We start from the raw sequence: 26,648 nt of genomic DNA, 5'->3' as shown, positions 1-26,648 counted from the left end.
GTATGCAGAACAGAGCATTCACAAATTGATAACTTACCTGTGACCGCCGTAAGGATCGGAACGCTGTGTATAGCCTCCCTGGCTCCGTCAGAGGAGGGGGTTGGATAATCCAGCTGTGCGCCCTAACCAGAAAGAGGGAAAAGTCAGTGTGGATTGTTCGAATAACCAGAACTGTAAATGCAAGCTTCAGATTTAGGAAACGAAGAACATTACCGTAATGGCTTGAAGGCGGCACTTCACAGCTTCCGGAGCAAATGCAGAGTGAGGAGATAGTGCTAGTGACATGGAACCAGGGATTAAACAGCAGAGCGGAGCCGAAAGGTCAACAAACAAATGAATCCCGGAAACTGCTCGGAGGAGTTAAGTAGGGGTTAAACCCTTGAACGCATCCTGGCCTTACGATCCATGGGTGTGATCCCCACCGTTCAAGCTTGGCGGGAGTAAGCAGCGAGAAGACCGAGGGCACCGGAATCGAAATATCACATGGCCAAGGTAACCACACATCGCCACCTGTCCCGTAAGGACTAATGTTATTAAGGCAGGGGTGATCTGTCACCTGCAAAGTCTGCGGCAAGACCATCGTAGGCCGCGCCACAATAGTCCTCACTGCTGTCGGTAGAGTAACCGTTAGGTTCCACCGTGAAATCAAAGGTGACCCAAAACCCATATGACAGCATACTTTATTACCACGCAGCATATATGAACAAAGGTTATAACAGAGTTAAACATAGGAATTAATGAGCTGAGAATTAAGTAAACAAGTATGTGAATAATTCGTAATGAGTTAGACATGCGCATATACATAAAAGATGCATCATGTAATGTATAGCAAGGTCAATACAGTAGGCATACATTGAATTTTTTTTTATATGTGGACATAGGTGTGACAGATAATTTAAATGTAAAAATTATAAATCATTAAATATATTTCTGAATATAATTAGTAATTAAATAAATCAATTATTATCGTTTTAAATTTTATATTAAAAAAATAATAATTATTAATTAATTAATTATAAAGTATTGGATAATTTAAATGTACAAATTATAAAGCATTAAATATATTTTATGGGGGAAATATTTAATTATTATTAATTTAATGCCACATGCTCTCACATATACAGCACTTATGTTGTTTAACCCAGTACTTATTACGAACTTTCTCTTAAATCTAATTTATGCTCTCCACTCTATTTCTCTTTGTAGGTGGAGAGAGACTCCAAATTTAATACAATGGTTTGGTAGTTGCTTCGACTTCACATCGTATATCCCAACTTCCTTGTCACGAGCTTTATGTTGGAACCAAATTTACCCCTATTGGAACGAGCTTTTTATGCTAAGACTTAATCGAGTGGTGACTTTAATAACCAAATTTACCCCTATTGTCGTAAATATCTGCGATTTAGTTCAATCTGAGACTCACTACGGAAAGTGGTGACTTTAATAACCAAATTTACCCCTATTGTCATAAATATCTGCGATTTAGTTCAATCTGAGACTCACTACGGATGTTTCCAGGCCTCTCATTGATCCATTTCAACTATTTAAACTCTCTACATCCATGCATTTCTATCCATTTTCCTACTCGGTAAAGACCATAGCAGAGGTGTTATAGATCATAAGAAAGAATGGCTCCTCAGGTTGCCAGTGATGATAAGAAAGCCGGGGCAGAAGTCTACTATGGAAGCGAAATTTGCAGGAAGAAAACCATTGAATTGCTTGAACAGGCAGGCCTTCCCAATGGCCTGATACTGCTTGATGATATTCAAGAATGTGGTTATGTGAGGGAAACTGGGTTTGTGTGGATGAAGCGGAATAAGAAGGTTGAGCACGAGGTCAAGGCGATTGGGAGATTGGTACAATATGATACAGAGATAAGTGGGTATGTTGAGCAACACAAGATGAAGAAGGTGAGTGGAGTGAAGAGCAAGGAGCTTCTTGTGTGGATCACCATCTCTGAGATCTCCATTGATGACCCAGCAAGTGCCAAGATTTGTTTCCAGAGCGCCATCGCTGGGATTAAGAAATCCTTCGCCGTGGGTGCCTTTCAAATCGAAGAGAATGATAACAAGGTGCCTTTGAAATTGAAGAGAATGATAACAAGTAAATGATGGGTTCTTTTAATAAATAAACACTGTTTTTTTGAAATTGAAGAGAATGATAATAAGTAAATGATGGGTTATTTTAATAAATAAACACTGTTTTCAAATATGATGGGTTCTTTTAATAAATAAACACTGTTTTTAAATAATTCTGTAGACTGTACTTGCACCCTTAATTTAAAAGATTTGAATAGCCAGTAAATGTTTAATAATTTTGATATTTATTCATGAGGAATTCTTGGCAATGATAGTAAATTGGTTTTTTATTTGATAATTAAACACAAATATATAGGGTTAGTAATATATATAGAATTGTTTATAACTTTTATTTTATTAATTACTAATTTTTTGTTTTTAATTTTGTTTTCTTTTTATTTAATTTTTAATTTTTACTTATATATTAAACTGAATAAAAGAGTAATTAGTGTGTATATACATACTCATTGTAGGTCCCTATGTTGTCCTGGAAAGTAATTTAAACATTACATTGGTAAGGATTAAAAGGTTCAATTCTCTTTTTCTGAGTTTTTCGCCGATGTCAATTTTGGAGATATTGAGATATGATTGAGATATGTTGTTATTGCATATCTGTTGCTAAGATAGATGATAGATATATCCTTATTTTGCTAGCGATTTTGTAGTTATGTACTACGATTTTGTTTTCGCACATGTTAATTTTGCATATCTATGGCTGAAATAGATGATACATAATATTGTTATGGATATCTTTTAATAAATATGTTATTATTTTAGCGGGGATTTTGTAATTATGCATTGCGGTTTTGTTAATAGGTTAGATGAACCTTCCATGGTTACAATTTTTATAATAATCATTGAACTTTTCTTACGCTGTGGGTTGAAAAAGAGAGAGTCTTTCTGGTTTCTTTTCCAGTTATATTTTAAATTTGTTTAAGACTGTACAATTTATATCATTTATAAATATGTAATTAATAAAAATATAATTAATATTTTATCTTTGGTGCATTTAAAATTAGATGGAAACTATTTTTGCCCAATTAGCTTAAAGCTATTTAAAGATTTACAATTTATAAAGAAGTAATTAACACTCATTTTTTATTAGATGAATAATACTTTTTTTAACTAATTATAAATTGTATGGAGAGAATGTTTTTTCAATAAGTGTTTATTATTTTGAAAAATATATATATGCGAGGATAGAAATTATTATAAATATTTATTATAAATTACTTGGGGAGAGAATACTTTTGGAATAAATTTTTATTATTTTGAAAAATATATATACGAGGGGATAGAAATTATTACAAATAGTTATTATAAATTATTTGTGTTTTAATATTAGGAATTTTTTTTTCAATGATTGTTATTTAAATTTAATTAAGTGGCAGATTTAAAAGTGTTTAGTTTACCTTCATAGTTTTTGGTCGCATGGTTTTAGCGACGTATGGTGTATTTCTCTTCACTTAATGAAGCTTATAAATAAGCTTAAAATAATTTATTTTAAGGTGTTAGAATTGAGTAGGTTTTATGTTCACTTGACCAATATCTCAGTTAGATGGGTAACCAAGGCTTTATGGCTAGCTTTTCCTTGTATGGATTTTTCCAGTAAAATTGTATAGTGTTGTTGTTATGTTATAACTAATTATATTTATCTTTCTTGCATGTTAATTCTTAAAATATGGTATCAAAGTCATCATTGTGAGTCACTAAATCCTGATTTATACTATCATAAAGATGGTAAGGTGGAATGAGTCAAGTGTGGATGAATCCATTTTTTTCCCAAGGAATTTGCTTAGTGTTGTTTTTATGTTATACTTAACTATATTTACCTTTCTAACATGTTTATTCCTAACTTGTGGTATTAGAATAGTCAATGTGAGCTATTGCATGACAGTATCATGAAAATGGTTATGCTGAATGAATTGGTTGGACCCATTGGATTTTTCCAAGAAATTTGTGTAGTGTTGTTGCTATTTTATAATTAATTATGTTTATCTTTCTAGCATGAATAATCATTGTGAGCTATTGCATGAGAGTATCATGAAAATGGTTATGTGGAATGAATTGGTTGGATTCATTTGATTTTTTCAAGAAATTTGTGTAGTATTGTTGCTATTTTATAATTAATTATGTTTATATTTCTTGTATGTTTATTCCTAACATGTTGTATTAGAGATATAATTGTGAGTTGTTGCACGAGACTATCATGAAGATGGTTAGGTGGAATTGATCCTATGTGTGGATGGATTGCTTGGTTTATTCCAAGGAATTTATGTAATATTGTTTCTATGTTATAATTAAATATATTTATCTTTATTGTATGTTGTAACATGTGGTATCAAACCATAATTTTTATTTGTTGCATATGACTATCATGAAGATGGTAATGCTGAGTGGATCAAGTCCGTTGGGTCCATTGGATTTTTCCAAAAAAATTGTGTAGTGTTCTTGTCATGGTACAATTAATTATATTGATCTTTCTTTCATGTTTATTCCTAACATGTGGTATGAGAGCCCATGAAGATGGTAAATGGTAAGTGGAATGAATCAAGTGTAGATGGATCCATGGCTCCACTAGTGTGATGCATTTCCTTGAGAAGTAACACTCAACTTGTTGGAAAAATCATGGAGAGAACATAGTTGCATGGAAATGGAAACATGGCTACATATTAAGGTCAAAGCAGTGGCAAGGTGAAAGTATTGTGGCATTTGGAGGCACATGTATGGAAAAAGGGAAAAAGAAAAAAAACATTAGAGACAATTGTTTTCTTAAACTACATGTAAATAGATGTATGACTATAAGACTTGGTTAGGCGTGTGTAACCCTAGTAAAGTCAAAAGTGATAAGTGGATGGCATGAGGTTTTCCTCAAATAATTTTTGTATGTAAATTTTAAAGGGAGGATTAGTACATAAATTTAAATTAGTCAAATGTCAATTGTTATATAAATTTGACTCGTCAAATGAGCTTAGTATATAATAATGAGGTCTAAAGTGAATAGGTGTTGGATTCACTCAACTAATAATTTTATATTTAACCAAAAAGTAATTAAAATTTCATAGATGATTTTTTTCATAAAAGTTTTTTCAAAATAACTTTGTTAATGTTATTTTTATATTATACTTACTTAAAAAAAAAACTCCAATACTTTTTAATTATTATTATTTATTCATTTGTAATTTTTTTATCAAATTTAAATCAAATATTATTTTATCTTGTAAAATTTAAATGAAACAAATAATTAATTTTTCAAAATTTAAAATTTTAATGAATGATATCTAAAATTTTAATGAATGCTCTTTTGAAATAGAATTTACTACCTTATTCCATTTTAATTATAAAGTTTGAAATATTATCCAAACATATTGTAATGAAATTAATTGTGTAAGGTTAATGTTATTATTATAATTATTTTGTTTTAAAAATTTATATTAAAAAATAATTTTAATATTTAATTTTTATTTTTATTTATAAAAGAAATATAAAAATTATATAAAATATTAATTTGGGAAATATTGGTAATGGTTTCATTGATTTGTTTTTTTATTATATGGTTAATTTTTATTTGGAATTTTGATAAATTATGAATACTTAATTTATTGCAACATATTTTTTTAAATGAATTTGAGATCATGGGAAAAAAATAATTGAATTCTTATAAACTGTGAATAATTAATCCATTGCAACGTATTTCTTTAATCACCCCAAAAATTCAAAACGATATATTTTAAAAAAATTATGAATATTCTTATATATCTAAAAAAAATATTTTATTTTTAAATTAATAATTTTAAATTAAAATAATTTTGAAATTTCATATGCAACAAATTTTTTTAACATATTAATACTCTTATCACTTGATTTTGATTAACCTATTTTATACTCTTATCACTATTTCGATTAACTTATTTTATCATTAAAAAGATATATATATTTTAAAATTAAATTTTGTATAATTGCGTATCTGGAGTATTCAATATCATCTCATTTTTGTTTATAGCGTTGAATTCAAATTCATATTTTAATAAAAATTATGATTTTTACATTGGGGGGAGAAAGTATTTTTAGCCTAATATAATATTTTAAAATGTAATATTTTTATTTAAAAAAATAATATAATAATTTTTTAATTTTTTTAATAAATTTATTTTTATTTTAAAAACTAAAAAAAATAAAAATAATAACTAGAAGGATAACTTAATTGATCAAGTTTTTGTTGCTAAGTTTCTGGCCTATCAAAAATTTATGCGTCAAATGATGTCTTTGGGGTTAGGTCTTGTTAGTTTGGCGGACATGTAGATCTCTTTTTATTGATCTACCTAGATTTAGGCCTTGTTAGTTTGACCCTTATTGATCTACCTAGATTTGTCGTTAGATATAAATCCCTTTTTATTGATAAGGTAAACCACCGGTAAATTTTTTTTTAATAAAATTAATAACAATATTACAAAGTTACTTTTTATTAAAATTATAACCATGCAACAAATCATTGTAACTATAATCATGGGTGGGTAAACCCTCCAAGAAAAAGTAAAGTGAAAAATAAAAACCATATGTACAACATTGTAGGCATAAATCCTCAGTGAAAACAAGAGTATGGAATCTCTAAATTACAGATTCATCGTTAAGAAAATATGTTAGATAACAAAGATGACCTAGGGAAAATATGTTCGGTAACAAATATGACGAAGGGTTCATTTAAAGAGAAGAGAAACCCCGTAGAAGGTAGCATGGTACTATAGAGTCAATGGGAGGTGAGTAAAATCATGGAAGCCGACCTGTGAGCCGTCCCGAAAGAATTTAGGTCGACCTTCAATTTGACTAGAAGTCTCGACGTATACGAGATAAAGGATTTATTTTTCCTTGAAATTATACAAGTACACATAACAAGCGAAGAGAGATTGGAAAAGAGAAGAATAAAGTAAACAAATCTGAAAGAATATTTTTGAAGGGTCTATGAGAATCCATGCTTACCTCTGAAAACGAGGATAAATGTCCTTCATTCAACATTGTCAGGATAGAAGACTATAAGTTAACATAGAAATGAATGATAAAAGTTTTTCCACAACATCACCCGAAAGAAAATGTTTCTTACCTTATTATAATAAGGACACAAAGGCGCGAGAAAAAAAACGGACCTGAAATAAAATGTTTTTTACACTATTATAATAAGAACAAAGACGCCAAAGAAAAAAACCGGACTCGAGAACGCTAAAGATTAAATGAGAGAAACCCTAGGAAATTTAAATAAGCACATACAAATAAGTGGTTATCCATTAATTTGAGAAAATATGACTAGGGAAGACACGGGGTTCCTAATCGAAGGATCATAAAATCAATCCAAGGAAAATGTATATATTGTGAACATTATGGACGGTTAGAATAATGAAATCATAAGGGTATATGTATATATATCGCTTTGTAAAATATTCTTAGACATTCAATTAAAAATGGAGATTTTTCCTTCCTTGCAATCAAGGATGAAATTCACTTTAATACTTGATAGATGAAAATATTCATAACTAAACGCAAATTGGTTTTAGTTGTTGAGGAAATACCTGAGATTGTTAGAAATATATTCAAAACCCTTTGAAATTACAATGCTAAAGTAATACCGAGTAGTGAATTGTAAAATATTCTTGCAATAAGAATGAACCAGGAAAAAAAAATTAGAATAACTCCAATTATAAACATAATGACTATAAGGAAAAGAGTCACCGAGCCATGTTACAGATCAGCACCATGGTTGTTTATGCCAAACAAATGGAATGAAATGGGAGTGTGAATAGAGGTTGGGGTTTGGAATAAACTTCACCAATCTTCTACTGTCAAAATTAAAAACCTCAATCCAAGCCATTGATGGGTTATTGTACCTAAGTCAGAGACGGTCATATGGAGTGAGTACTGATTGTACCTAAGTCTGAGATGGTCATATGGAGTGAGTGCAGTGTCGTTCTTTCATAGCGTGAGCCTAAAGCTAGGTGTCGTATGGTCCATTTTTCCATATACCATAAGCAATCCACTATGGAGTTTAAAAGTTACACAGAAATATCTAAGGAGATATGAAAACCATGGTATTATCTAATTCATTACTTAAATGGTTACATATAAATATGGGGAAGCGTTATTAAAATATATGACAGGTGATATGAGTGAAAGATATTAATACATTTAAAGTACTAATGTTTTGCAACAAGGTATTAATAATTGAAATAATAAGGATTTACCTAGAATTGGAACTTGTAACAAAACATCATAGCTAAAGAAAGCGTGGTATGTAGGGACACTTAAAATGATCCATCTCTCTAGAAGTGCAAAAACATCCATCAACTTGAGAAGGACGGAAAGGGGATAGGAGGAAGTAAGGTTAGTATTATTTTACAAGGATAGCAAACGAGAAACCGTGGCGACATATGAGAGAAGGACCACTATGCTAAATAATATTACAACAATGGTGCCTAATAATCTATTCCATTCAAACATTAGTGGTAAAGAGTAATGTTCAAAATTCAATATAGTTCGTACCTTGTTCAACTAAAAGTCTTGAACTGCACCAATAGTGTCACGTATTGGTAAGAAGATGACAAGAATTCAAAGTATGTATAATTATAGTAATTAAAAGGGGTGGTAACCGAGGCACAGAGGAATGGAATAATTATATATATTAATTTTATGCGAGTTAAATATCACATAGTGGTAAATGTAAGCCATATTTTGATGTTGGAAAATGAGAGGACATAATATTATAGCAGTATACACATATATTTATCTATATAAATAAGAGTATACAAATGAAATCATTATAAAGATATGAAAATAAAATAGTTATTGAAGTAATAAATTAGCTAATGGTGAGTGTTAGGAGGAGATATTAATGGTAGACAAGAGCTTTGTGGTAAAACAAATAAAAAAAATGTCTTGAAATTATGGAGGAATATTGCAGTATTGGAATGGAGAGTAGAGACATTACATATGGTATCAAAGTTGTAGGTTCAATATTGAGGCCTATGATCCAACTCATAGCTAAAAGATAAGAATGGGCACTAGCTAGATCCAACTTAGGTGTGACTAGGAGATGAATTGTCACCTTCAAAAACGTAATTGTTGGAAGGAGTAGAAGACTAGAAAACTTGAACTAACTAGTAGTAAATCGATTCATGAAATGGTTGTGGAAGAGAGATATTAGTAACATGATATTTGATAGAGTTATAGCTAGGATATGAGAATTGTATTAAGGTTTGAATATAAAAAAAAAAAACTAATTACATTAAAAGCTCTCGTGTATATTCAAAAAGACCCCTAGTAAGGTGAGATGCAATAGGAAAAGTTAAATTGACAAAAAGACAGAATAATAAAACACTACTCAATTAAATAGATTTAAATAAATGGCACAAGGCTAGTAGAAAATGGAATGTGGTGGTGATATCTATATATAGAAGTTATAGAAAGAAAATAGAAAAAACACGTTACTAGTATATATGTACCTGCTTAGATCTAAAAAATAAATAAATATCAATATATAGTAAATGAGAGATATAATGAGTGTATTGAGATTGTCCAAATATTTTGCATAGATGATTTGTTGTTAGTGTTAAGTACTAAAAATTCAATAATATTACCCCATACACCAACTACAATAGAGAGAGATAACCTCCTTTCAGCTCTTTTGAGCTTGCAACTGAGGTGAATAAAGTACAATAACAGAAGAAGTGATTCCATCCTCGATTCTAAATGGAAAGATAATACAAAGACAAATTGAATAAAAGTTTTTATAGGAAGTTCAAGGGAGGTATAACATACTCTAATAAAGAAGAAAAACATAGATGTATATGTTTTAGTAGCATCAAACTGTTACCTAAGAATTTTGTATAAGAGGAAACCCCTATGCATAATAGGTACTTATTAGATAAAATAAGGAAAGCATAAAGATTGACTTTTACATTATTTACTTGGTGGTGAACCTTATATTATAGAATACAAATAGAAAAATGCACTATTAGAAGAGGAAGAATAGAACAAATATTGAAGAATTAGTTGTTACAAAATACATGAAGTGATTAATATTCAAGCATATCAAGGCAACAATGTAGCTCTCTAAGAATAAAAGTAGTAATATTTAAATTGTGTTTAATTGTGTAAGGATATAATTAATTCACATATCATCAAAGGAATTCCTTAAATAAAATAAAGATTAACCATGTATTTAAAATTGTATTGAAAGTAAAGATTTAGAATTGCACGTACTCATGGTGTGTACTACTATTTGGTTCTAGAAAGAGATAAAATGGAAGGGAAATGTAGACCATATCATTGTAAAAGGATTGTGTAATTCTTATAGGCTAATAAGTCATAGCAAGTGGTACAAGAGCCTTATAATAAAATTTTCCATACAAACAAATTGCTCAAAAGAAATCATGTATATAAGAAGAAGAATCATATAGTAGAAATTGGGATATTGTGAAAAAAACATATCCATGAGTAGATATATGTAAATATATATAGGTTTGTGTGTGGATAATAACATAAGAAAGGATTTTATCCTAGGGATTAGGGGCATGCAATGCATACATAAAAGCACAAGATGTCATAAGGTATAAAAATACCAACATAGAATGACTTAACTAGGGATTAAGAACAAGTATCCTACAAATATGGTGTAGCACAATACAATAGTCTTCTTGAGCCTATTGAATATTGAACTAGGGAAAAACTAAAACACTTCTATCAAGAAAATAGATGCTAACAACGTAGCTGAAGCTCAAGGATACTAAAGGTTATACCCTTATGGCCAAGAATAAAAGCACATGGATGTATTGGACATGTTTGTTCGATAAGATTGATATGATTTATGGAGAAACTGATAATATATTAAAAAGGACTAGATAAATAATATTGTTACATCCTCGATTAAGGAAACTAGCGAATGAATTTTGTGGTGGACTGGAAATTCTAGGTTCACATATTTGAATACCCTCAATAATTGGAACAAAGAGTATGATAAATGAAAATTTTATGTAAGAAAACATGTAAAAATATAGGAAAATTCTTAAAGGGAAATTATAGTGGCCCTGAAGAGGGAAAATAAATCCTTGGTTGAAAATACTTGAAGGATGAAATAGTCCTCAGATACATATATGAAATATAAGAGAATTGTTTGATAAAAGGATACATTAAGAAAATGTGGACAATCACATATGTAGAAAAGTTGCAAAATATGTGATATATGTGTAGGATGAGAGAGAATGTCATCATAAATTATGGTTAAAGAAAAAATAAATCATGAGAACAACAACGTAGGTAGAATAATTGGAGACTATTAAGTTGAAAACAATAGTAAGATTGGCATTTTACCTTCCCCAATGAACAAGAAAAACACACAGGAACTCAGAGATAGTGCCGAAAAGATGCAAAAATTTCCAGCCTTACACAGAAATGGATCAGAGTAAAATGTCCAAAGCTAAAATCAAGACTGAAAATATGTAACGCCTCAAGAGAACTGGCAAGAGACCCTAACAAGGGGAAAAAAAATAAATGTTTGGGATCAATCTTAAGAATTAAATGGTCCAAAATTTGTATGGAGTTAGAGATTAACGTTGTTGTTTTGCTAGAAGCTTCACAAATTAGATTTTTATCGAACCAAAATTAGACTTTTATTTATGGTTGAATGACGCGACCATAACTATGAAGAGAAAACTCTAAACTTAGCTTTTGTTAGTTGATGTATTGTTCTAATATATATATTTACACGTGTGTGTATGAAACTGTTTGGAATCAATGAAACAGATTATATTAACGTTTTATGTGTGAAAAAAGTTGATACACGTAAAAAATAAAAAATAAATTATTGATGTAGGTGAAGTGCAAAAATGCATGATTGTAGTTTTGTGAAGCTACATTTAATTATTTCAACTACGATACTTATATTACCCGTGTTGGTTGTATGAATTCTATACTTTTGTGGTTTAGTGTTTGTGGCTATGGACATGTATGGAACATGTGGAAAAATAGCTAAGAGGGACTTGGCTAAGTCCACTTTGGGAGTGGGATTGAAATTATTATAACAACTATGAAAGATGCTAAAGACAAAAGGGTGTCTTGCACTCTAGTTATGCATAACAAATTCATGTCTTAAATTATGATAGAACATCATGGAAATTAACCTTATATTAGCTTATTAGTTGCAACATATAGGGATTATCAAAGTAAGTAGCTAGATTTTTAACTTTCAATGTTGTAGCATAAACGACCTTAATAGAAATTGGAAATTTCATGCCTCTAAATCTCAAGAAAGAAACTTTGAATGAGATCCATATTAGTCAGAACACCCTTTCATTAAGGGTGCAAAAAAAAAGGAACCTATTATTATTGTGATGTTAGACTAACGTTGTTGACCCTGTCGGGCGCATGTGGATAGCTTTGGTTGGGTGCAGGTGGATGATACTTTGGTGAAATGCGTGAATGAAAATAGAAAGTTCTGGTTTATCATGTATCAAAGTATTCTAATGAATACAATGAAATGAATATAAGAGTATTTTTTACTCTATAACTAAGCCATCATTCAAAATAAAGTGAGGTGGAAACACCTTAGTATTGAAGAGACTAGGGTAGAAATGAAAGAGGAAATCCATGAGACATTTCTTTCCATCTTAAGAAAAAAATGGAATTGAGGAAACACTAAGGAATGTGTTTATAAAAATAAGGGGAAGATGTAACACCACTATGGCTCTTCTTTTGAAATAGTTACAAGTGTTAGACATTCAAATATTATTGGATTTAATGGAGATGGAAGCCATGATGAGACTTATGTGATGATGTAATTATTTTATTATTATTTGAGTTAATCAATAAATTGCATGAAAATATTTAGGAAATAACACCACTGTCTAGAATACTTCTTGTGACCTTATAAAAAGTTGTTGGTGGTCAATTCCACATGACAAACCTTCCATAAAAGTCTCCTAAAAATCTCTAGGAGAAAATCATTAAAAAAATAAATTAACATATCGGGAGAGAAAGATTGTGTTAATTAATTAGTTGGAGATAAATACTAATTCAGGTGGAATAAACCATTGCGGGAGAGAAAAAAATGCTTTAAAGAAAACGAAAATAACATATTTCAAAAAAAAAACAAAAACAAAAACAAAATAAAAAGGCTTAGGAAAAAGGCTGGAAGATCTTAAAGCATGGGAGATCTTAAAGCATGATGCTGCTAAAAATATACTATGAATAAATATTTAAAATGAACCACCTAAGAATCAAAGGGGTTGTTGAGTGCTGAGGCAAGAATAGCTTAACTCGGGGGGGACTATTGGAGACATTTCATGGTTGGATGGGACTTGCTTTGCTCCTGCCTATTTCCCAAGCAGTGATTATGGTGAGATGAAATTATATTTATGTCCTCGTGTTGATTCTAATTGTGAAATGATATTTAACGATAGAATGGAGGAATTGATGCATAAATTCCCTCTATGCACCTAATACATTTCTTCATGTGTATTCTAGTTGTTCTTTTATATTTTTTTGCAATTTGCATACAAATTTCCATATAAATACATGGAAGATAAAGTTTTCAAGATTAATGGCTAACGATAAGAGTTGTGATGACTCTCTCTCTCTCTCTCTCTCTCTCTCTCAATATATATATATATATATATATATATATATATATATATGAGAATTTTTCATTGTTAATTATGATGGTAAGGTTTAGAGAAATGTTATCTAATTGTATATTTTCTTCATTTCTAGTGGGGTAGTAAATACTTTATAAAGTATACTAAAGGTCAAAAGTTAAAAGAAAGGAGGCGTTTTTGTAGTATTTATTTTACTAATTGAAGAATATACAAGATTTAATTTAGGTTCCATGAATGGCACATCTCTAAACTAGAATAAGATTAAAAAAAAACCATTTCGTAGGGAACCATGGAGTATCTATGCTACTCCTATTTAGTTAATAAATTCATAGAGTTTTGTGAATAATTATCTATATGTTTTTATGTAATTAAATTACATACTTCCCAAAATTTGATAATTGATTATACAAAATATAGACTTTGAAAGTCTCATATGTTTCATAATAAAGACATGGATACTGGAAGTGAAAATATAGGAAGGAGTTAAATAATTATTAACAAGCATGAGAAGGCTAAAATATGAGGTATGGAAACTTATTTAGTAAGTTTTATTACCACAAATATCTACATAATATGTTAAAAATCAATGGATAGGTTATATTTACAAAAGTAGATAAAATCAAGTAATGGTCATACAAATCGACAGTCATAGGAGAAAAACACTATATGAAGAAAAGGAGCAGATAGTTTATATATTTAGTGGAATAAGTATAATATAGAAAAATTCTACCATAGGTCTTTTCTCTAAATATTATGTACTGATAACTAAATCGATGTGGTTGAATGAAATAGTCTGATAAATATGGGACGAATACAATACAAAACTATAATCAAAGTAGTTATTAAGATAAATATACACAAAAAAAAGGAGTTACATAAAATTATATGTTGAATGATAATAAATCACGGTAATATTTGATTTCAATTTACATGCACAATATACATATTCTATATAAAAATTGGGAAGGTCTATAAATAGTCGACAACTTAGAATTATAACCATGCAGCAAGTCATTGTAACTATAATCATGGGTGGGTAAACCCTCAGAGAAAAATGAGAAGTAGAAAAAAAACCCATATGTACAACCAGACAGGTGTAAATCTTGAGTGAAAACAAGAGTATGAAATATCTTAATATCAGAGCCATTAGAAACAACTATATTAAGGATCAGAAAATATGTTAGATGACAAAGATGACCAAGCATTCATTTAAAGAGAAGAGAAACCTTGTAGGTTTTTAAATTGAAATAAATATGTACAATTCCGAAAAAAAATGATGGAAATTCATTTCCAATCACGGCAACATGCTATTATAGAGTGGATGGGTGGCGAGTAAAATCATGGAAGCTGACCTATGAGCCATCATGAAATAATTTAAGTCAACCTTGAACATGACTAGAACCCTTGAGGTATATGAGATAAAGGATTCGTTTTTCCTTGAAACCGTACATGTACACATAACAAGCGAAGAGAGATTGGAGAGCAGAAAAATAAATTAAACAAATTTAAAAGAATAATTTTGAAGGGTTTTGGGGAATCTACGCTTAACTGTGAAGAAAAGGATAAACATCGCTCATTCAACGCTCCCAATATAGAAGACTATAAATTAACATATAAATGAATAATACAAGTGTTTCCACAAAGATCTGGTGAAAGAAAGTGTTTCTTACACTAATATAATAAGAACATAGGTGTCAGAGAAAAAAAAAACAGACTCGTGAACACTAAGGATTGAAATAGAGAAACCCTATGAAATTCGAATAAGCATATACAAATATGTTTTTATCTACTAATATGAAGAAAAGATGACAAGGGGCGACACCTTGTTCCTAATCGAAGGATAAAAAACTCAATCCAAGGAAAATGTATATAATGTGAACCTTATGCAGAGTTAAAATAATGAAATCATAAGGATATATATATATATATATATATTAAAATTTTCTTATTTTCTTCTAACAAGGCATTTAATTAGAAATGGATATATTTCCATCCCCTATAAACAAAGATGAAATTCACTTTAATACTTGATAGATGAAAATGTTCATAACTAAACACAAATCCACTCTAGGATTTGAGCAAGTACCTTAGGTGGTTAGAAATATATTCCAAGCCCTTTGAAATTAGAGCATAAAAGTACTACCCAATAGAGATCTGTAAAATATTCCTACAATAACAAACCAGGGGAAGAATTAGAATACGTGTACCATTAAGATCTATATGTATAGAAAAACAAAAAATGGTTATAAGGCAAAGCATCACCTCATTAGGTTACAAAGAAGCAACATGGACCTACATGCCAAATAAATAGAATGAAATGGGAGTGCGAATTGAGTTTGGGATTTTGGAATAAGATTGACCAAACTTCAACCCTCCAAATTAGAAACCTCAATCCAAACCATTGATGGGTGATTGTACCTAAGTCTGAGACGGTCATATGGAGTGAGTACAATGTTGTTCTTTCGTAGTGTGATCCTATAGCTAGGTGTAGTATGGTTTGCCTCCCATATAACATAACCAATCCACTATGGAGTTTAAAATTTATAAAGAAAATATCTAAGGATATATGAAAACCATGGTATGGTTGAATTCATCACTTGAATGGTTACATATAAATATGGTGTAGTGTTATTAAAATGTATGACACGTGATATGAGTGAAAGATAATAATACATTTAAACTATTAAGGTTTTGCACAAGGTATTAAAAATTTGAAATAATAAATATTTACTTAGAATTGGAACTTGTACAAAACATAGCCAAAGAAAGGGTGGTATATAAGGACACATAAATAATCCATCTCTCTAGAAGCACAAAATCATCAATTTCAGAATGATGAAAAGGGGACAAGACCAAGTAAGGTTAGTCTTATTTTACAAGGATAGAAAATGAGGAACCGAGTTAACATATGAGACTAGCAACATTATTCTAAATAATAATACAACAATGGTTTATAATAATGTAGTCCATTAAAATGTTAGTGGAAAAGAGTAATGTTCAAAATTCAATATACTTCATAGCTTGGTCGACAAAAGTACTGAATTGCACTAGTAATATGACGTATTGGAAAAATGATGATATGAATTAGAAGTATGTACAATTATAGTAATTAAAAAAGGAGATATAGTAATGGAGGAACAAAGGAATGGAATAATTATACCTATTACATTTAATGCGACCTAAATATCACATAGTGGTAAACGTAAGCCATATTTTGATGTTAGAAAATGAGAGGAAAAAATATTATATCACTATACACATATAATGTATCTAAATAAGAGTATACAAATGAAATCATTATAAAGATATGAAAATAAATTAGTTATTGAAGTAAATAAACTAAGTAATGGTGAATGTTTGGAGGAGACAATAATGGTAAGCAAAATTCTTGTAGTAAAATCTACAAACAAAAAAATATTGTCTTGAAATTAGAGAGGAGTGTTGCAATATTGGAATGGAGAGTAGAGATGTTATATTTAACGATGAATTGAATCCACCAACTCCCTACTAAGATAAGACATACTTACCAAAGAATAAACCACCTCATTGATTCTTGAGTGGTTTATTTTTATAATTTTTTCCTTCCCTAGTAGATTTTAGCAGCATCCTGTTTTTGTTTATGCCAACCCACTTTCTTAGGCCTTTTTCTTTATGTTTTTTTTTTCTTTTTCGAAAAAAGGTTCTTTTCTTTTTTCCGTAAAGCCCTCATTTCTCACTCGTGACACTTTAATTCACCCAACTTAGTATCTTTCTATGACTAGGTGATTTAATATATCTTTCTCTCCCATCATATTAGATCCTGTTTATTTCCTCATAGGGATTTTTAGGAGATATTTAAGGGAATATTTATCTTTAATTTAACCATCAATATCTGTTTATAACTTGGCAATAATCATATAATTCTATTGCTTATTTCCCAAGTAATTTCCCACATTTTATTTATTAATGAAATTCTATTAATTACATCACAATAATTTTATTGATCACATCAGTTCCAAGTCTAACATGGCTTCCCCAACCATAAAATATAAAAAGAGTTAACGTCTAAAGTAGTAACTCATAATTATGAACAAAAATAGAGGGGTATTACATTGATTGTGAAATGAGTTATGGTTTCTGGGGATGTGGTATTGATAAGGCATTATATTTTCCCCTCATATTGTGACAAAGCCTATTTAAATATTCATAATATACATGGTAAAATTTTATTGTAAGTATTTATTTTTTATATCCTTATTAATTAAATTTAAATATGGTTACAAAACTTGATTATTAGTCCCTCCCAAGGTAGGAGTCTAGCAACCTGCCAAGGTAGGAGTCTAATAATTGATTTTTCTATTGACTATTATTAGTTTAGCATTGACCAATGCAACTTATAATGTTTAACTTTAAAAAATAAATATTTATTTTTTAATATTATTAAAAAAACTATTTTCAAACATTTGATTAGACCTTAACTTGAAGGTCCTATTGTAGCCTTTTCATAATATAATTTGATATAGATAATTGCATCACATTTTAATGCCATGATTTATGGATATGGTTCCAATATTCATACATTATTTCTAGATATTTGTGTAGTGATTTTTTAATCCAAAAAAAAATTCCTTGAAAATATCTCATACTCATGTAAATAACATATCTACCATTAGTTACTTCCCACCATAATTTAGGAAACTCTTTGCAAAAAAACATTGATAGAAACAATATGTATATAAATATTCTTATAAGGAGTCACTTCCCACCCACCATTATTTATTTTTCCCTTAGTACCTTTGTAGGTGTAAAACTATAAATGTGTGGACTTACAACATAGTCTAACTTATATACGAATTAGCTTTTTTCACTGGAATCCAACAATACAATCTCAAGCAATAATGTGCTTTTTTTATTGTTTAAAATACATTTTTAAATTTATAAATAGATTCAATGCCTTGAAAATCCCTAAGGCACTCGAATTATATAGATTAAACAACTTAAAATCAAGTTCTTAAAAATCTTTGCGAGATTATGGTTAAAATTAACCAAGAAAAAATGTCGTGAAAAAGGTCATTCGTCTATAAGTTAGAATAAGTCGCAGAATTACTAGTGGCTACTACCCACCAAACTTTAGTTCTTGTGTGCCGATAATAAATTAATTTATCCACTTCAAATCTTAATTTATTAGCTCTTTCTAAAGCAAGATTATAGGATTAGATTTACCTATTGACCAATCAATGAAATTAAAACATATGAAACCAACATTTTTTTTTCTATATATATTTTTCCCATCATTTAAAAAATGTTGACATACAATATTTTTTACATTACGCCTAACTCCTATACATCTCCCCAATACTAGGTTGTAGAGTGTCTCTCAACACAAATATATAGGGTCATATGGGGACCAAAATGATAATCTATTTACTTTGATTAGATTATAACCATGTTACCTTTACTATAATTAGATTATAAACAAAGTAAATAAAATAAATAAATAAAAAATAAAAGGATCCACTCCCCCACCCCCACTTTCTAGAACACCTGCTCTTCCATCATGTGACATAATGCATGCAGATAACCATGGAAATAATATAAACCATACCAAACATGTTCCCACTTGTTATTTTATTTGCATACAAAGGGCCTAAGAATTACATGATTAATAATTTAGGGCAGTGATGCCCATTGTTTCTCTACACCATGAGAATTTCTTAGTAATAATAGGATTTTTCAATTAATATACAACATTCTTACAAGTATGAACCTTCACGACCAAAACCTTCTTATATTCAACCATGTCTCTCACAAAGTGTTATTGAACATCAATATGTTTCATTTTATATTTTTATTTGTCAAAAAATTACACTTTAATTGTCACAATCTAAACTTACAACTTGTTATATGAAGCCAATAATTATACACAATCTAGATGACCGTACAAATCTTTTACTTGCATGAATGGTTACCATGTGTTTATCTTGTATAGTTGAGAGTGAAACAATCTCATTCTTATCAAGTGAATTATTCATCCAAATATAGTAAACACATTTAACCACTTTTATATATTTTGTGATCCAGACATCCAATCTAGCCTACATCAATAAATCCATGTCCATCTAACATTATGTTTACTCTACATCTTCCTTGGTAGTGAATTTCATAATATGTAATGTCATGAAAGTACCTAAAAACCCTCTTTATAGTTCTTTAATAGTTTGGAGGTGATGGTTCATGTTGTGTGATTTATTTCACTAATATCACTCACACTTCATCACCCCCATGAGCATCACCCAATGCAATTAGTGCTATGTGGAATATTCAAAATCATGAGAATTTTTGTGAGTTGAGACTAATTCTGATGGATATGCTCATAGTTTAATCACTTACTATATGCAATTAATCCCGAAAAAAAGACATATAATATGTTGCACTATGAAATACCAATGCTTAAATGAAAAGAGTTAAGGAGATGTAACTTAATAGTTCATATGCAAAAACAATTGCCAATATTTTGCAAATGGAGTAGAAATCTATGTGGACTTTATTGTGGGGAGAACTCCAAAGTTAAGAACACTTAAGCCAGAGGATACTTGGTATGAATGACATCCCGGGAAGTCGTATTTATGAAGTGCAAGCCTTGGAATTGATGATTGATGATATGTGATTTATTTAACTAGTATCAACCCCACTTCTTCACCCTTATGAGCATTGCTCAATGTAATTTGTGTTATGTGGAATGGCCAAAATCATGAGAAGTTTTGCTAATTTAGACTAACACTCATGGATATGGGCACATTGAAATGATTTACGATATGTATTTAATCCCAAAAAGTATATCTAATATATTTCATTATGAAATCCCCATGCTTAAATGGAAAGAGTAAAGGACTCCTAACTTAATAGTTCATATGTCACAATACTTGATAAGGGTTTTCAAATGGGGTAGCAAGCTAAGTAGGCTTGATTGTGGGGAAAAATCCATATTTAAGCATGAGTGAGCTAGAGGATTCTTCAGATGGGTGACCTACGAGGAAGTCTTGGTTACCAAGTGCAAACCTCGATGGTGTTGATTAATGTTATCTTATTTATTTCGCTAGTATTAATCCCACTCATTCACCCATGTGAGCGTCACCTAATGCAATGAATGCTATGTGTATTGTTCAAAATCATGATAAATTTGGCTACTTAAGACTAATACTCATGGATATGGTCATAGTTTAATGACTTACTATATATAGTTAATCCCAAAAATGATATTTATGTTTCATTGTGAAAGCCCCATGCTTAAATGTAAAGAGTGAAGGGAGATCTAACTAAATAGTTCATATGGCAGAATACTTGCTAAGGTTTTCCAAATGGGGTAACAAGCTAAGTGGGCTTAATTATGGGGAAAAATCTATAGTCAAATTCACTTGACCCAAACGAGTTTTGGGATGGGTGACCTCTCAAGAGGTCCTAGTTACCAAGTGTGAGCCCTCAAGATGATGATTCATTATATGTGATTGCTTTCACTAATATCAATCCCAGTTCTTCACCCCTATGAGCATTACCCAACGCAATGAGTGTTATATGGATTAATAAAAACCAAAAAACATTAGTGAGTAAGAGTAATACTTATGGATATGGATATAGTCTATTAACTTACTCTATGAAATTAATCTCAAAAATGATATCTAACCCTTTTCTTGTGAACTCCCATCCTATTGTTACTAGAAACCACAATATCAACAACCACATCTCTACCTTGAAAACTCTTTGTAAGGAATTGAAACATCAACGAGGTCATAGAAAATCCTCTACTCAATGTATAAGTGCATAACCCTATTATATATCTATCGACATTTTATTTTATAATATTTCCAACAACTTTTCCAATACTATAATAATTTATATTGAGTTAATTTGAAGGAGGTAATATAAATATTGGAAAATGTCTCTCCTTTAATCACACAAAGTGAAAATGAGAATCTTATGTAGTAAATTTCTAACGAAGAGATTTCGAATAAAAGAAGCCCGTTCATCGGATGGATTGTTAATCCATTTTTATAGGGTGTGTTGGAACATCATTAAATTTGATTTCATTAGACTTATATAATTTTTCCATACATCAACAAAAATTAGGTTAGACACTGATTCAACTTCCCTATCACCCATTCATTTTTGTTGTGCAACACTTCCTATAGAGTGATGGCTAAAATAACAAGTAACTAGTTGAAAACATTTCTTCTTAAAATTATATAAAAGAATTGACAATTTATGGAGAGAAGAAGATTGTCGATATTATTATAATGATTTTAGAAGTAATACATTGCAGTTGTGCAATGGGAGATAAAGGTATGATCATCAAAATTTTCATGGAAATTAATTTTTATAGGGGTAGGCGTTCCTTATTTTGTGATGTTCTTCATAATTTTTTCTTTTGTGCTACATTTATTCGTTGGGTTTTAGCATGCATAAGTGACCGTTGGATCACCCTCTTGTATATGGGAGATCCACTACCTTTTCCAAATAAAGTCCAGGACTATGTTAGGGATGTTTATTATCTCCTTTGTCGTACATAATCATGGTTGAGTCCTTAAGCACGAAGCTAGAACAAAAAAGAAGCAATGTTAACTTACCCAAAATAAAGGTGGTGAGAGGTGTCAAAAGTATCGACCACTCATGATTTAAAGACGATAAATAATTTATTCGCATTGCCTCTTCCATCATGGAAACAAAGTTTAAATTTTTTTTAGATATTTTCACCATGGGGGATTAACCATAAAAAAATTCAAATCCATGGATGCAATGTAAGCAAGGAATTATTTCTATTTTTCCATAATTTTATTATTTCCTCATAAAAAAGTGTAGTCTTATATTAGATATCTAAAAATTCATATTTGTTTCCCTCATCTTCTCAAATGTGGAAAAATGTTGTAAGTTGAATAAAATCTAAGTCAATTGGTGGTTCAATGTTTGAACCAAATTAGAAAATTATTCCCTATTCAATATATTCTTTTAAATTTTGTTATGTTTCAATTCTCTACATCACTTGCTCTAGTAGGTGTAATGCAAAAATTGCTTAGGAAATAAGGTGATTTGTATGTAAAGTAGGAAAGATTAGATCCAAAAGATTACATTTAGATAAATGGTAAATAGTTAGGGATCTAAAGGAGCATGTGATGTTTCACATAAATAACTTCTATAATGAATTTAGCCCTAGGAGCTAAACTTCTATGAAGGATGATATTTCTTTAGTGTGAGTCGTGGAAAATGATTTTTGATAAGAAATATTTTATGGGGGGGGGGAGAAAATATGTGTTGGCAACAATCTATATATAGGAAAAGGTTCACCCATATGGAATTTAATTAAATAATTTGTCCCTATTATTCAAAATCATTTAACATTGGTTCCTAAAATTAGTCAATTAATTTATTTGTGCCATGACATGGGTAAGAGAACACTAATCAAAATCCATGATCTTCATCTCGCAAGTATTGGCTAGATATTCAATGAAAAAGATCACTTTTCAACATATGTTCCTATTAAAAATATTTTTGTACTTGTATGTCCTGAGGGCATCTTGGGTCCCTTCCAATCCACTTGATTCCTCTAGCCATGTCCATCATTATTCGCCTCAAAGGATGTGCACCTAAGAGCTAGAAAAGAAATTATTGAAGGGGATGGGGAGTAGTAGATTACAACATCAAGTTAGGATATGAGCAACCACTATATGGAAATTCTCTTTTATCAAGGTCATGAATTTAGAATAAGGTTTGGAATTTGGATGGCCTACCTATAATAATAATCTTATATTGGATTATAATTCATAGGAAGGTCTCGAAAACTAATATTATGAACAAGAAATGGATACAAGGCCTTTTTAGACACACACTTTTCCTCTTTAATGTAGTATTAGTTTGACATATCTTTTCTGAATTTACATATATAGACAAAGTTTATTCCCATATTCTCATGTGCCTAGGCATTTATATCCACATGGATTTGTATTCATTTAAGGTAATTCTCCTCACCATTGTGGGATAATGGTTTTATGGTTCGTCTTTCCTATTTTAGAGGTTCTAGCCTAAATGTTTAGGATTTGGGTAACTAGTGAGTACTAGTGTTTTAGTTCAACTTGCAAGCGTGGTTTTAATATTTTTATATAATATAGGTAAGTTTTCAGCCCCATTTTGTATATTTCTTGAAAGAATTATAGTTACTAGGATTTTCTCAAGTTGAAGTTCAAGAAATATAGTCTTTGTTTGAGTATCTTCTTCAAGGGAACATGTTTTACCCACATTCTAGATTTTATATGAACTCTATTTATCTTCATGATATTTTTTCCTTTTGGGTGAGTGATTTTTCAATTTTGACTCATGTTAAGATAAATTAAGGGCTCTCTAGGTATCAAAGGAATATTTTATGTTCCTATCCAACTCTAGGAGGTTCAATTTTTATGGTTTCCCTAATCTTCGAGCTTAGGAATTCCACCTTCACATTTATTATACCTATCTTTGAATCCTCTATTTGTATTGAACAATGATTATGTGTGTGGAATTTTTTTGGATTTCTCTAAATCAATCCAAAACCTATCACATGCATTGAGGGGCCTAGTAGTGGACCAAAGGCAAGGAATCATAGGCAACAATGATATTTTAAATTTGCACTGGGTCTTTGGATCATTATAGTTCTAAAAAGTATTATAAGGATTTGTAGGATATTAGCATGCATTATGAAGCTACAAGGATGATATTCATGGTAAGAGAAAGTAAATATATATAGTCACAACAAAATTTCATGAGTAGGAACATCAAGACTACCACCTAAATTTCAACAATTATGGGAACTTTGGTTCAAAAAAAACATCAAATTGTTGTTTTGGAGGTAGAATGTAAAATGCCTAGGAACATGGTCATAAATTTGATTAATCCTGTTGAACACCTAATCCTCTAAGGGTTGGTGTGGAAGTTGAATAGTCTAAGGAAGTCCAAGAGACCTTGGAATATGAAACCAAAGGTCATATGAATGTATTGTAAATGTATAGCATTTGTTAATAATAGATCGACTCTCATGCTTATATTTAATATTCTGTTTTTGCCATGTATGTGTTTAACATGGTATCAGAGCGGGTGTACTCCTGCCCTGCTCATATTTGAGCCACTTGTTTTATGGCCTTTCTCTGTAGGTCATTTCTGTCATCAGTTCTGCATTTCATGAATGTTTTCTCAGCTAAATTATAGTTGAAACCTCTGCCATTGTTTCATTCTTTGTAGGTTATCGAATATGATTAATTCATTCAGTGCATTCTAATGCCTAGTCTCATTCACTGCATTGTGAAACCTATGCTTCACTCTCCATAATATTCCAGAATTTCGAGACAAAACTGTGAAGCTTTGTATATTCAACCACTGAATTCCACCAAAACCATTTTCAATGCCTGTTGGAAAGAAGAAAAATTTGCACGAGAAGAAGAAACGTTAAATCTTGGAATCTAAAGAACGCTGGATACTGCTATGATCTTAATGGAATGCCAATCCCAGCTAATAATGAATCATTGCAACCATGACCATGAGAAATGGTGACATCACTCCTCCTGGCACTAGAAGGAGAAGAATTTCGACATCTTCACTTTGAGGAAAGAAATGATATTCGACATTACCGTAGAAGGAATGAAGGGAACGAGCTGAGCAAAGGAATTGGGAGTGATAAAAAAATGGTAAGGGTAGTGAGTAATTTCACTGTAATTCTCTCACAGCTACACAGGTCAATTATATAAATACCAAAGGGACTGAAAATGTTAGACAAACTATTGTAATCAAGTTGAGAGCGCCAAGACTCTGTAATTTCCATTTTATTGAATATCACAGTCGATTAATATTAATGGTTAATATTGAGCTTAAGCATATTTATTAAAATATGAATTAATCATGTGGGTAGTATTCGGCAAGTGGTAAGCAGTATCTCGTGTGCCCTAAAGGCTGGAAATGGTATTCCTAAATTTCATGCAATTAACCTTAGCGAGCGACACATAGCACGAGAAAACCACTTTTATCATGTGCTCTCGACCAGATATCGATCGTGCAAGATTTCACACGAGATTGTGTGATAACCGTTCGATTGGATGGGTCCCATCGATGGTGGAGATCGTCCAGGTTAGTTGGTGAGCAGACAACGCGATATCCGTTGGGTCTAGAGAAGTGAGATCAACGGCGTGGATTGGAGTGCTTGATAAAGGGAGAAGTCAACAAGGGACTGAAAATGATTAGTCAAACAAGCGGGACCCTCAAGGGAAAATAACATGCTGCGGATAGAACTACTATTATTGTGGGCATGGCTATTTCATACTACACACTGTTCCACTGACCTCTCTCAGCAAGATTTGTGTTGGAGGTTGAACGCTGTGCATTGAAACCAAAACTGGCATGCCATTTGTTATTACCATGGATATGCATAGTTATTGTAGTTGCAGTATGTTTTTTTAACGCCATACCATTTCTCCGCATTACCATACTTCCTCCCACTGCAAAAGACTCTTGGCATTCCTCAATTCCATCTTTAGATTCTTTGTCTCCACCGATGAATCTTTCAACGCTATATGCAAAATTATTACCACCAAACGCTACCACTCTCCATCCAGTCAGAACGATGTCTCCATATATAATTTTGTCTCCCCATATATAACATTGGTATATATACAACATTGTTTGGCTTCGTTATCTACTCCATTTGGTGCAACATCTACTCCAGCATTTGGGAGCAGCACAACATTTGGAATCACTCCATCTCCTTTTGGTCAGAGTTTGGCTTTTAGAGCTCAGTCAACAACTCCATCATTTGGCAGCCCAGGATTTGGACAAACTACCTTTGGTGGACAGGGCGGAGGTAATAGAGTGGCACCGTATACAAGTACAAATGAGGCAAAGCCAAGTCACACATGGAAGATCAACGCCATAGAAAGAATTAAACAAC

General features: G+C 30.8%; 1 protein-coding gene across 1 annotated transcript; it reads left to right on the top strand.

Moving 5' to 3' along the window:
- The first annotated feature begins 1,590 nt into the window (after window positions 1-1,590).
- Window positions 1,591-2,111, top strand: LOC149181830 (uncharacterized protein At5g01610-like). Its single transcript, XM_089414335.1, has one exon. The coding sequence runs from the start codon at window positions 1,629-1,631 to the stop codon at window positions 2,109-2,111; it is 483 nt and encodes a 160-aa protein (XP_089270461.1). The 5' UTR covers window positions 1,591-1,628.
- The last annotated feature ends 24,537 nt before the right edge of the window (window positions 2,112-26,648 follow it).

This window comes from Pinus tabuliformis, chromosome 3_2 (genome assembly GCF_031772625.1).
Source record: "Pinus tabuliformis cultivar Carrire ecotype Pingquan chromosome 3_2, CPIR1, whole genome shotgun sequence".
Lineage (NCBI taxonomy): Eukaryota > Viridiplantae > Streptophyta > Pinopsida > Pinales > Pinaceae > Pinus > Pinus tabuliformis.
The sequence above is the reverse complement of the archived record's forward strand: the minus strand, read 5'-3'. Positions and strand labels throughout refer to the sequence as shown.

What these genes read in the sequence shown, in the direction of transcription:
- LOC149181830 (XM_089414335.1), top strand. Translation starts at nt 1,629, where the DNA reads ATGGCTCCTCAGGTTGCCAGTGATGATAAGAAAGCCGGGGCAGAAGTC.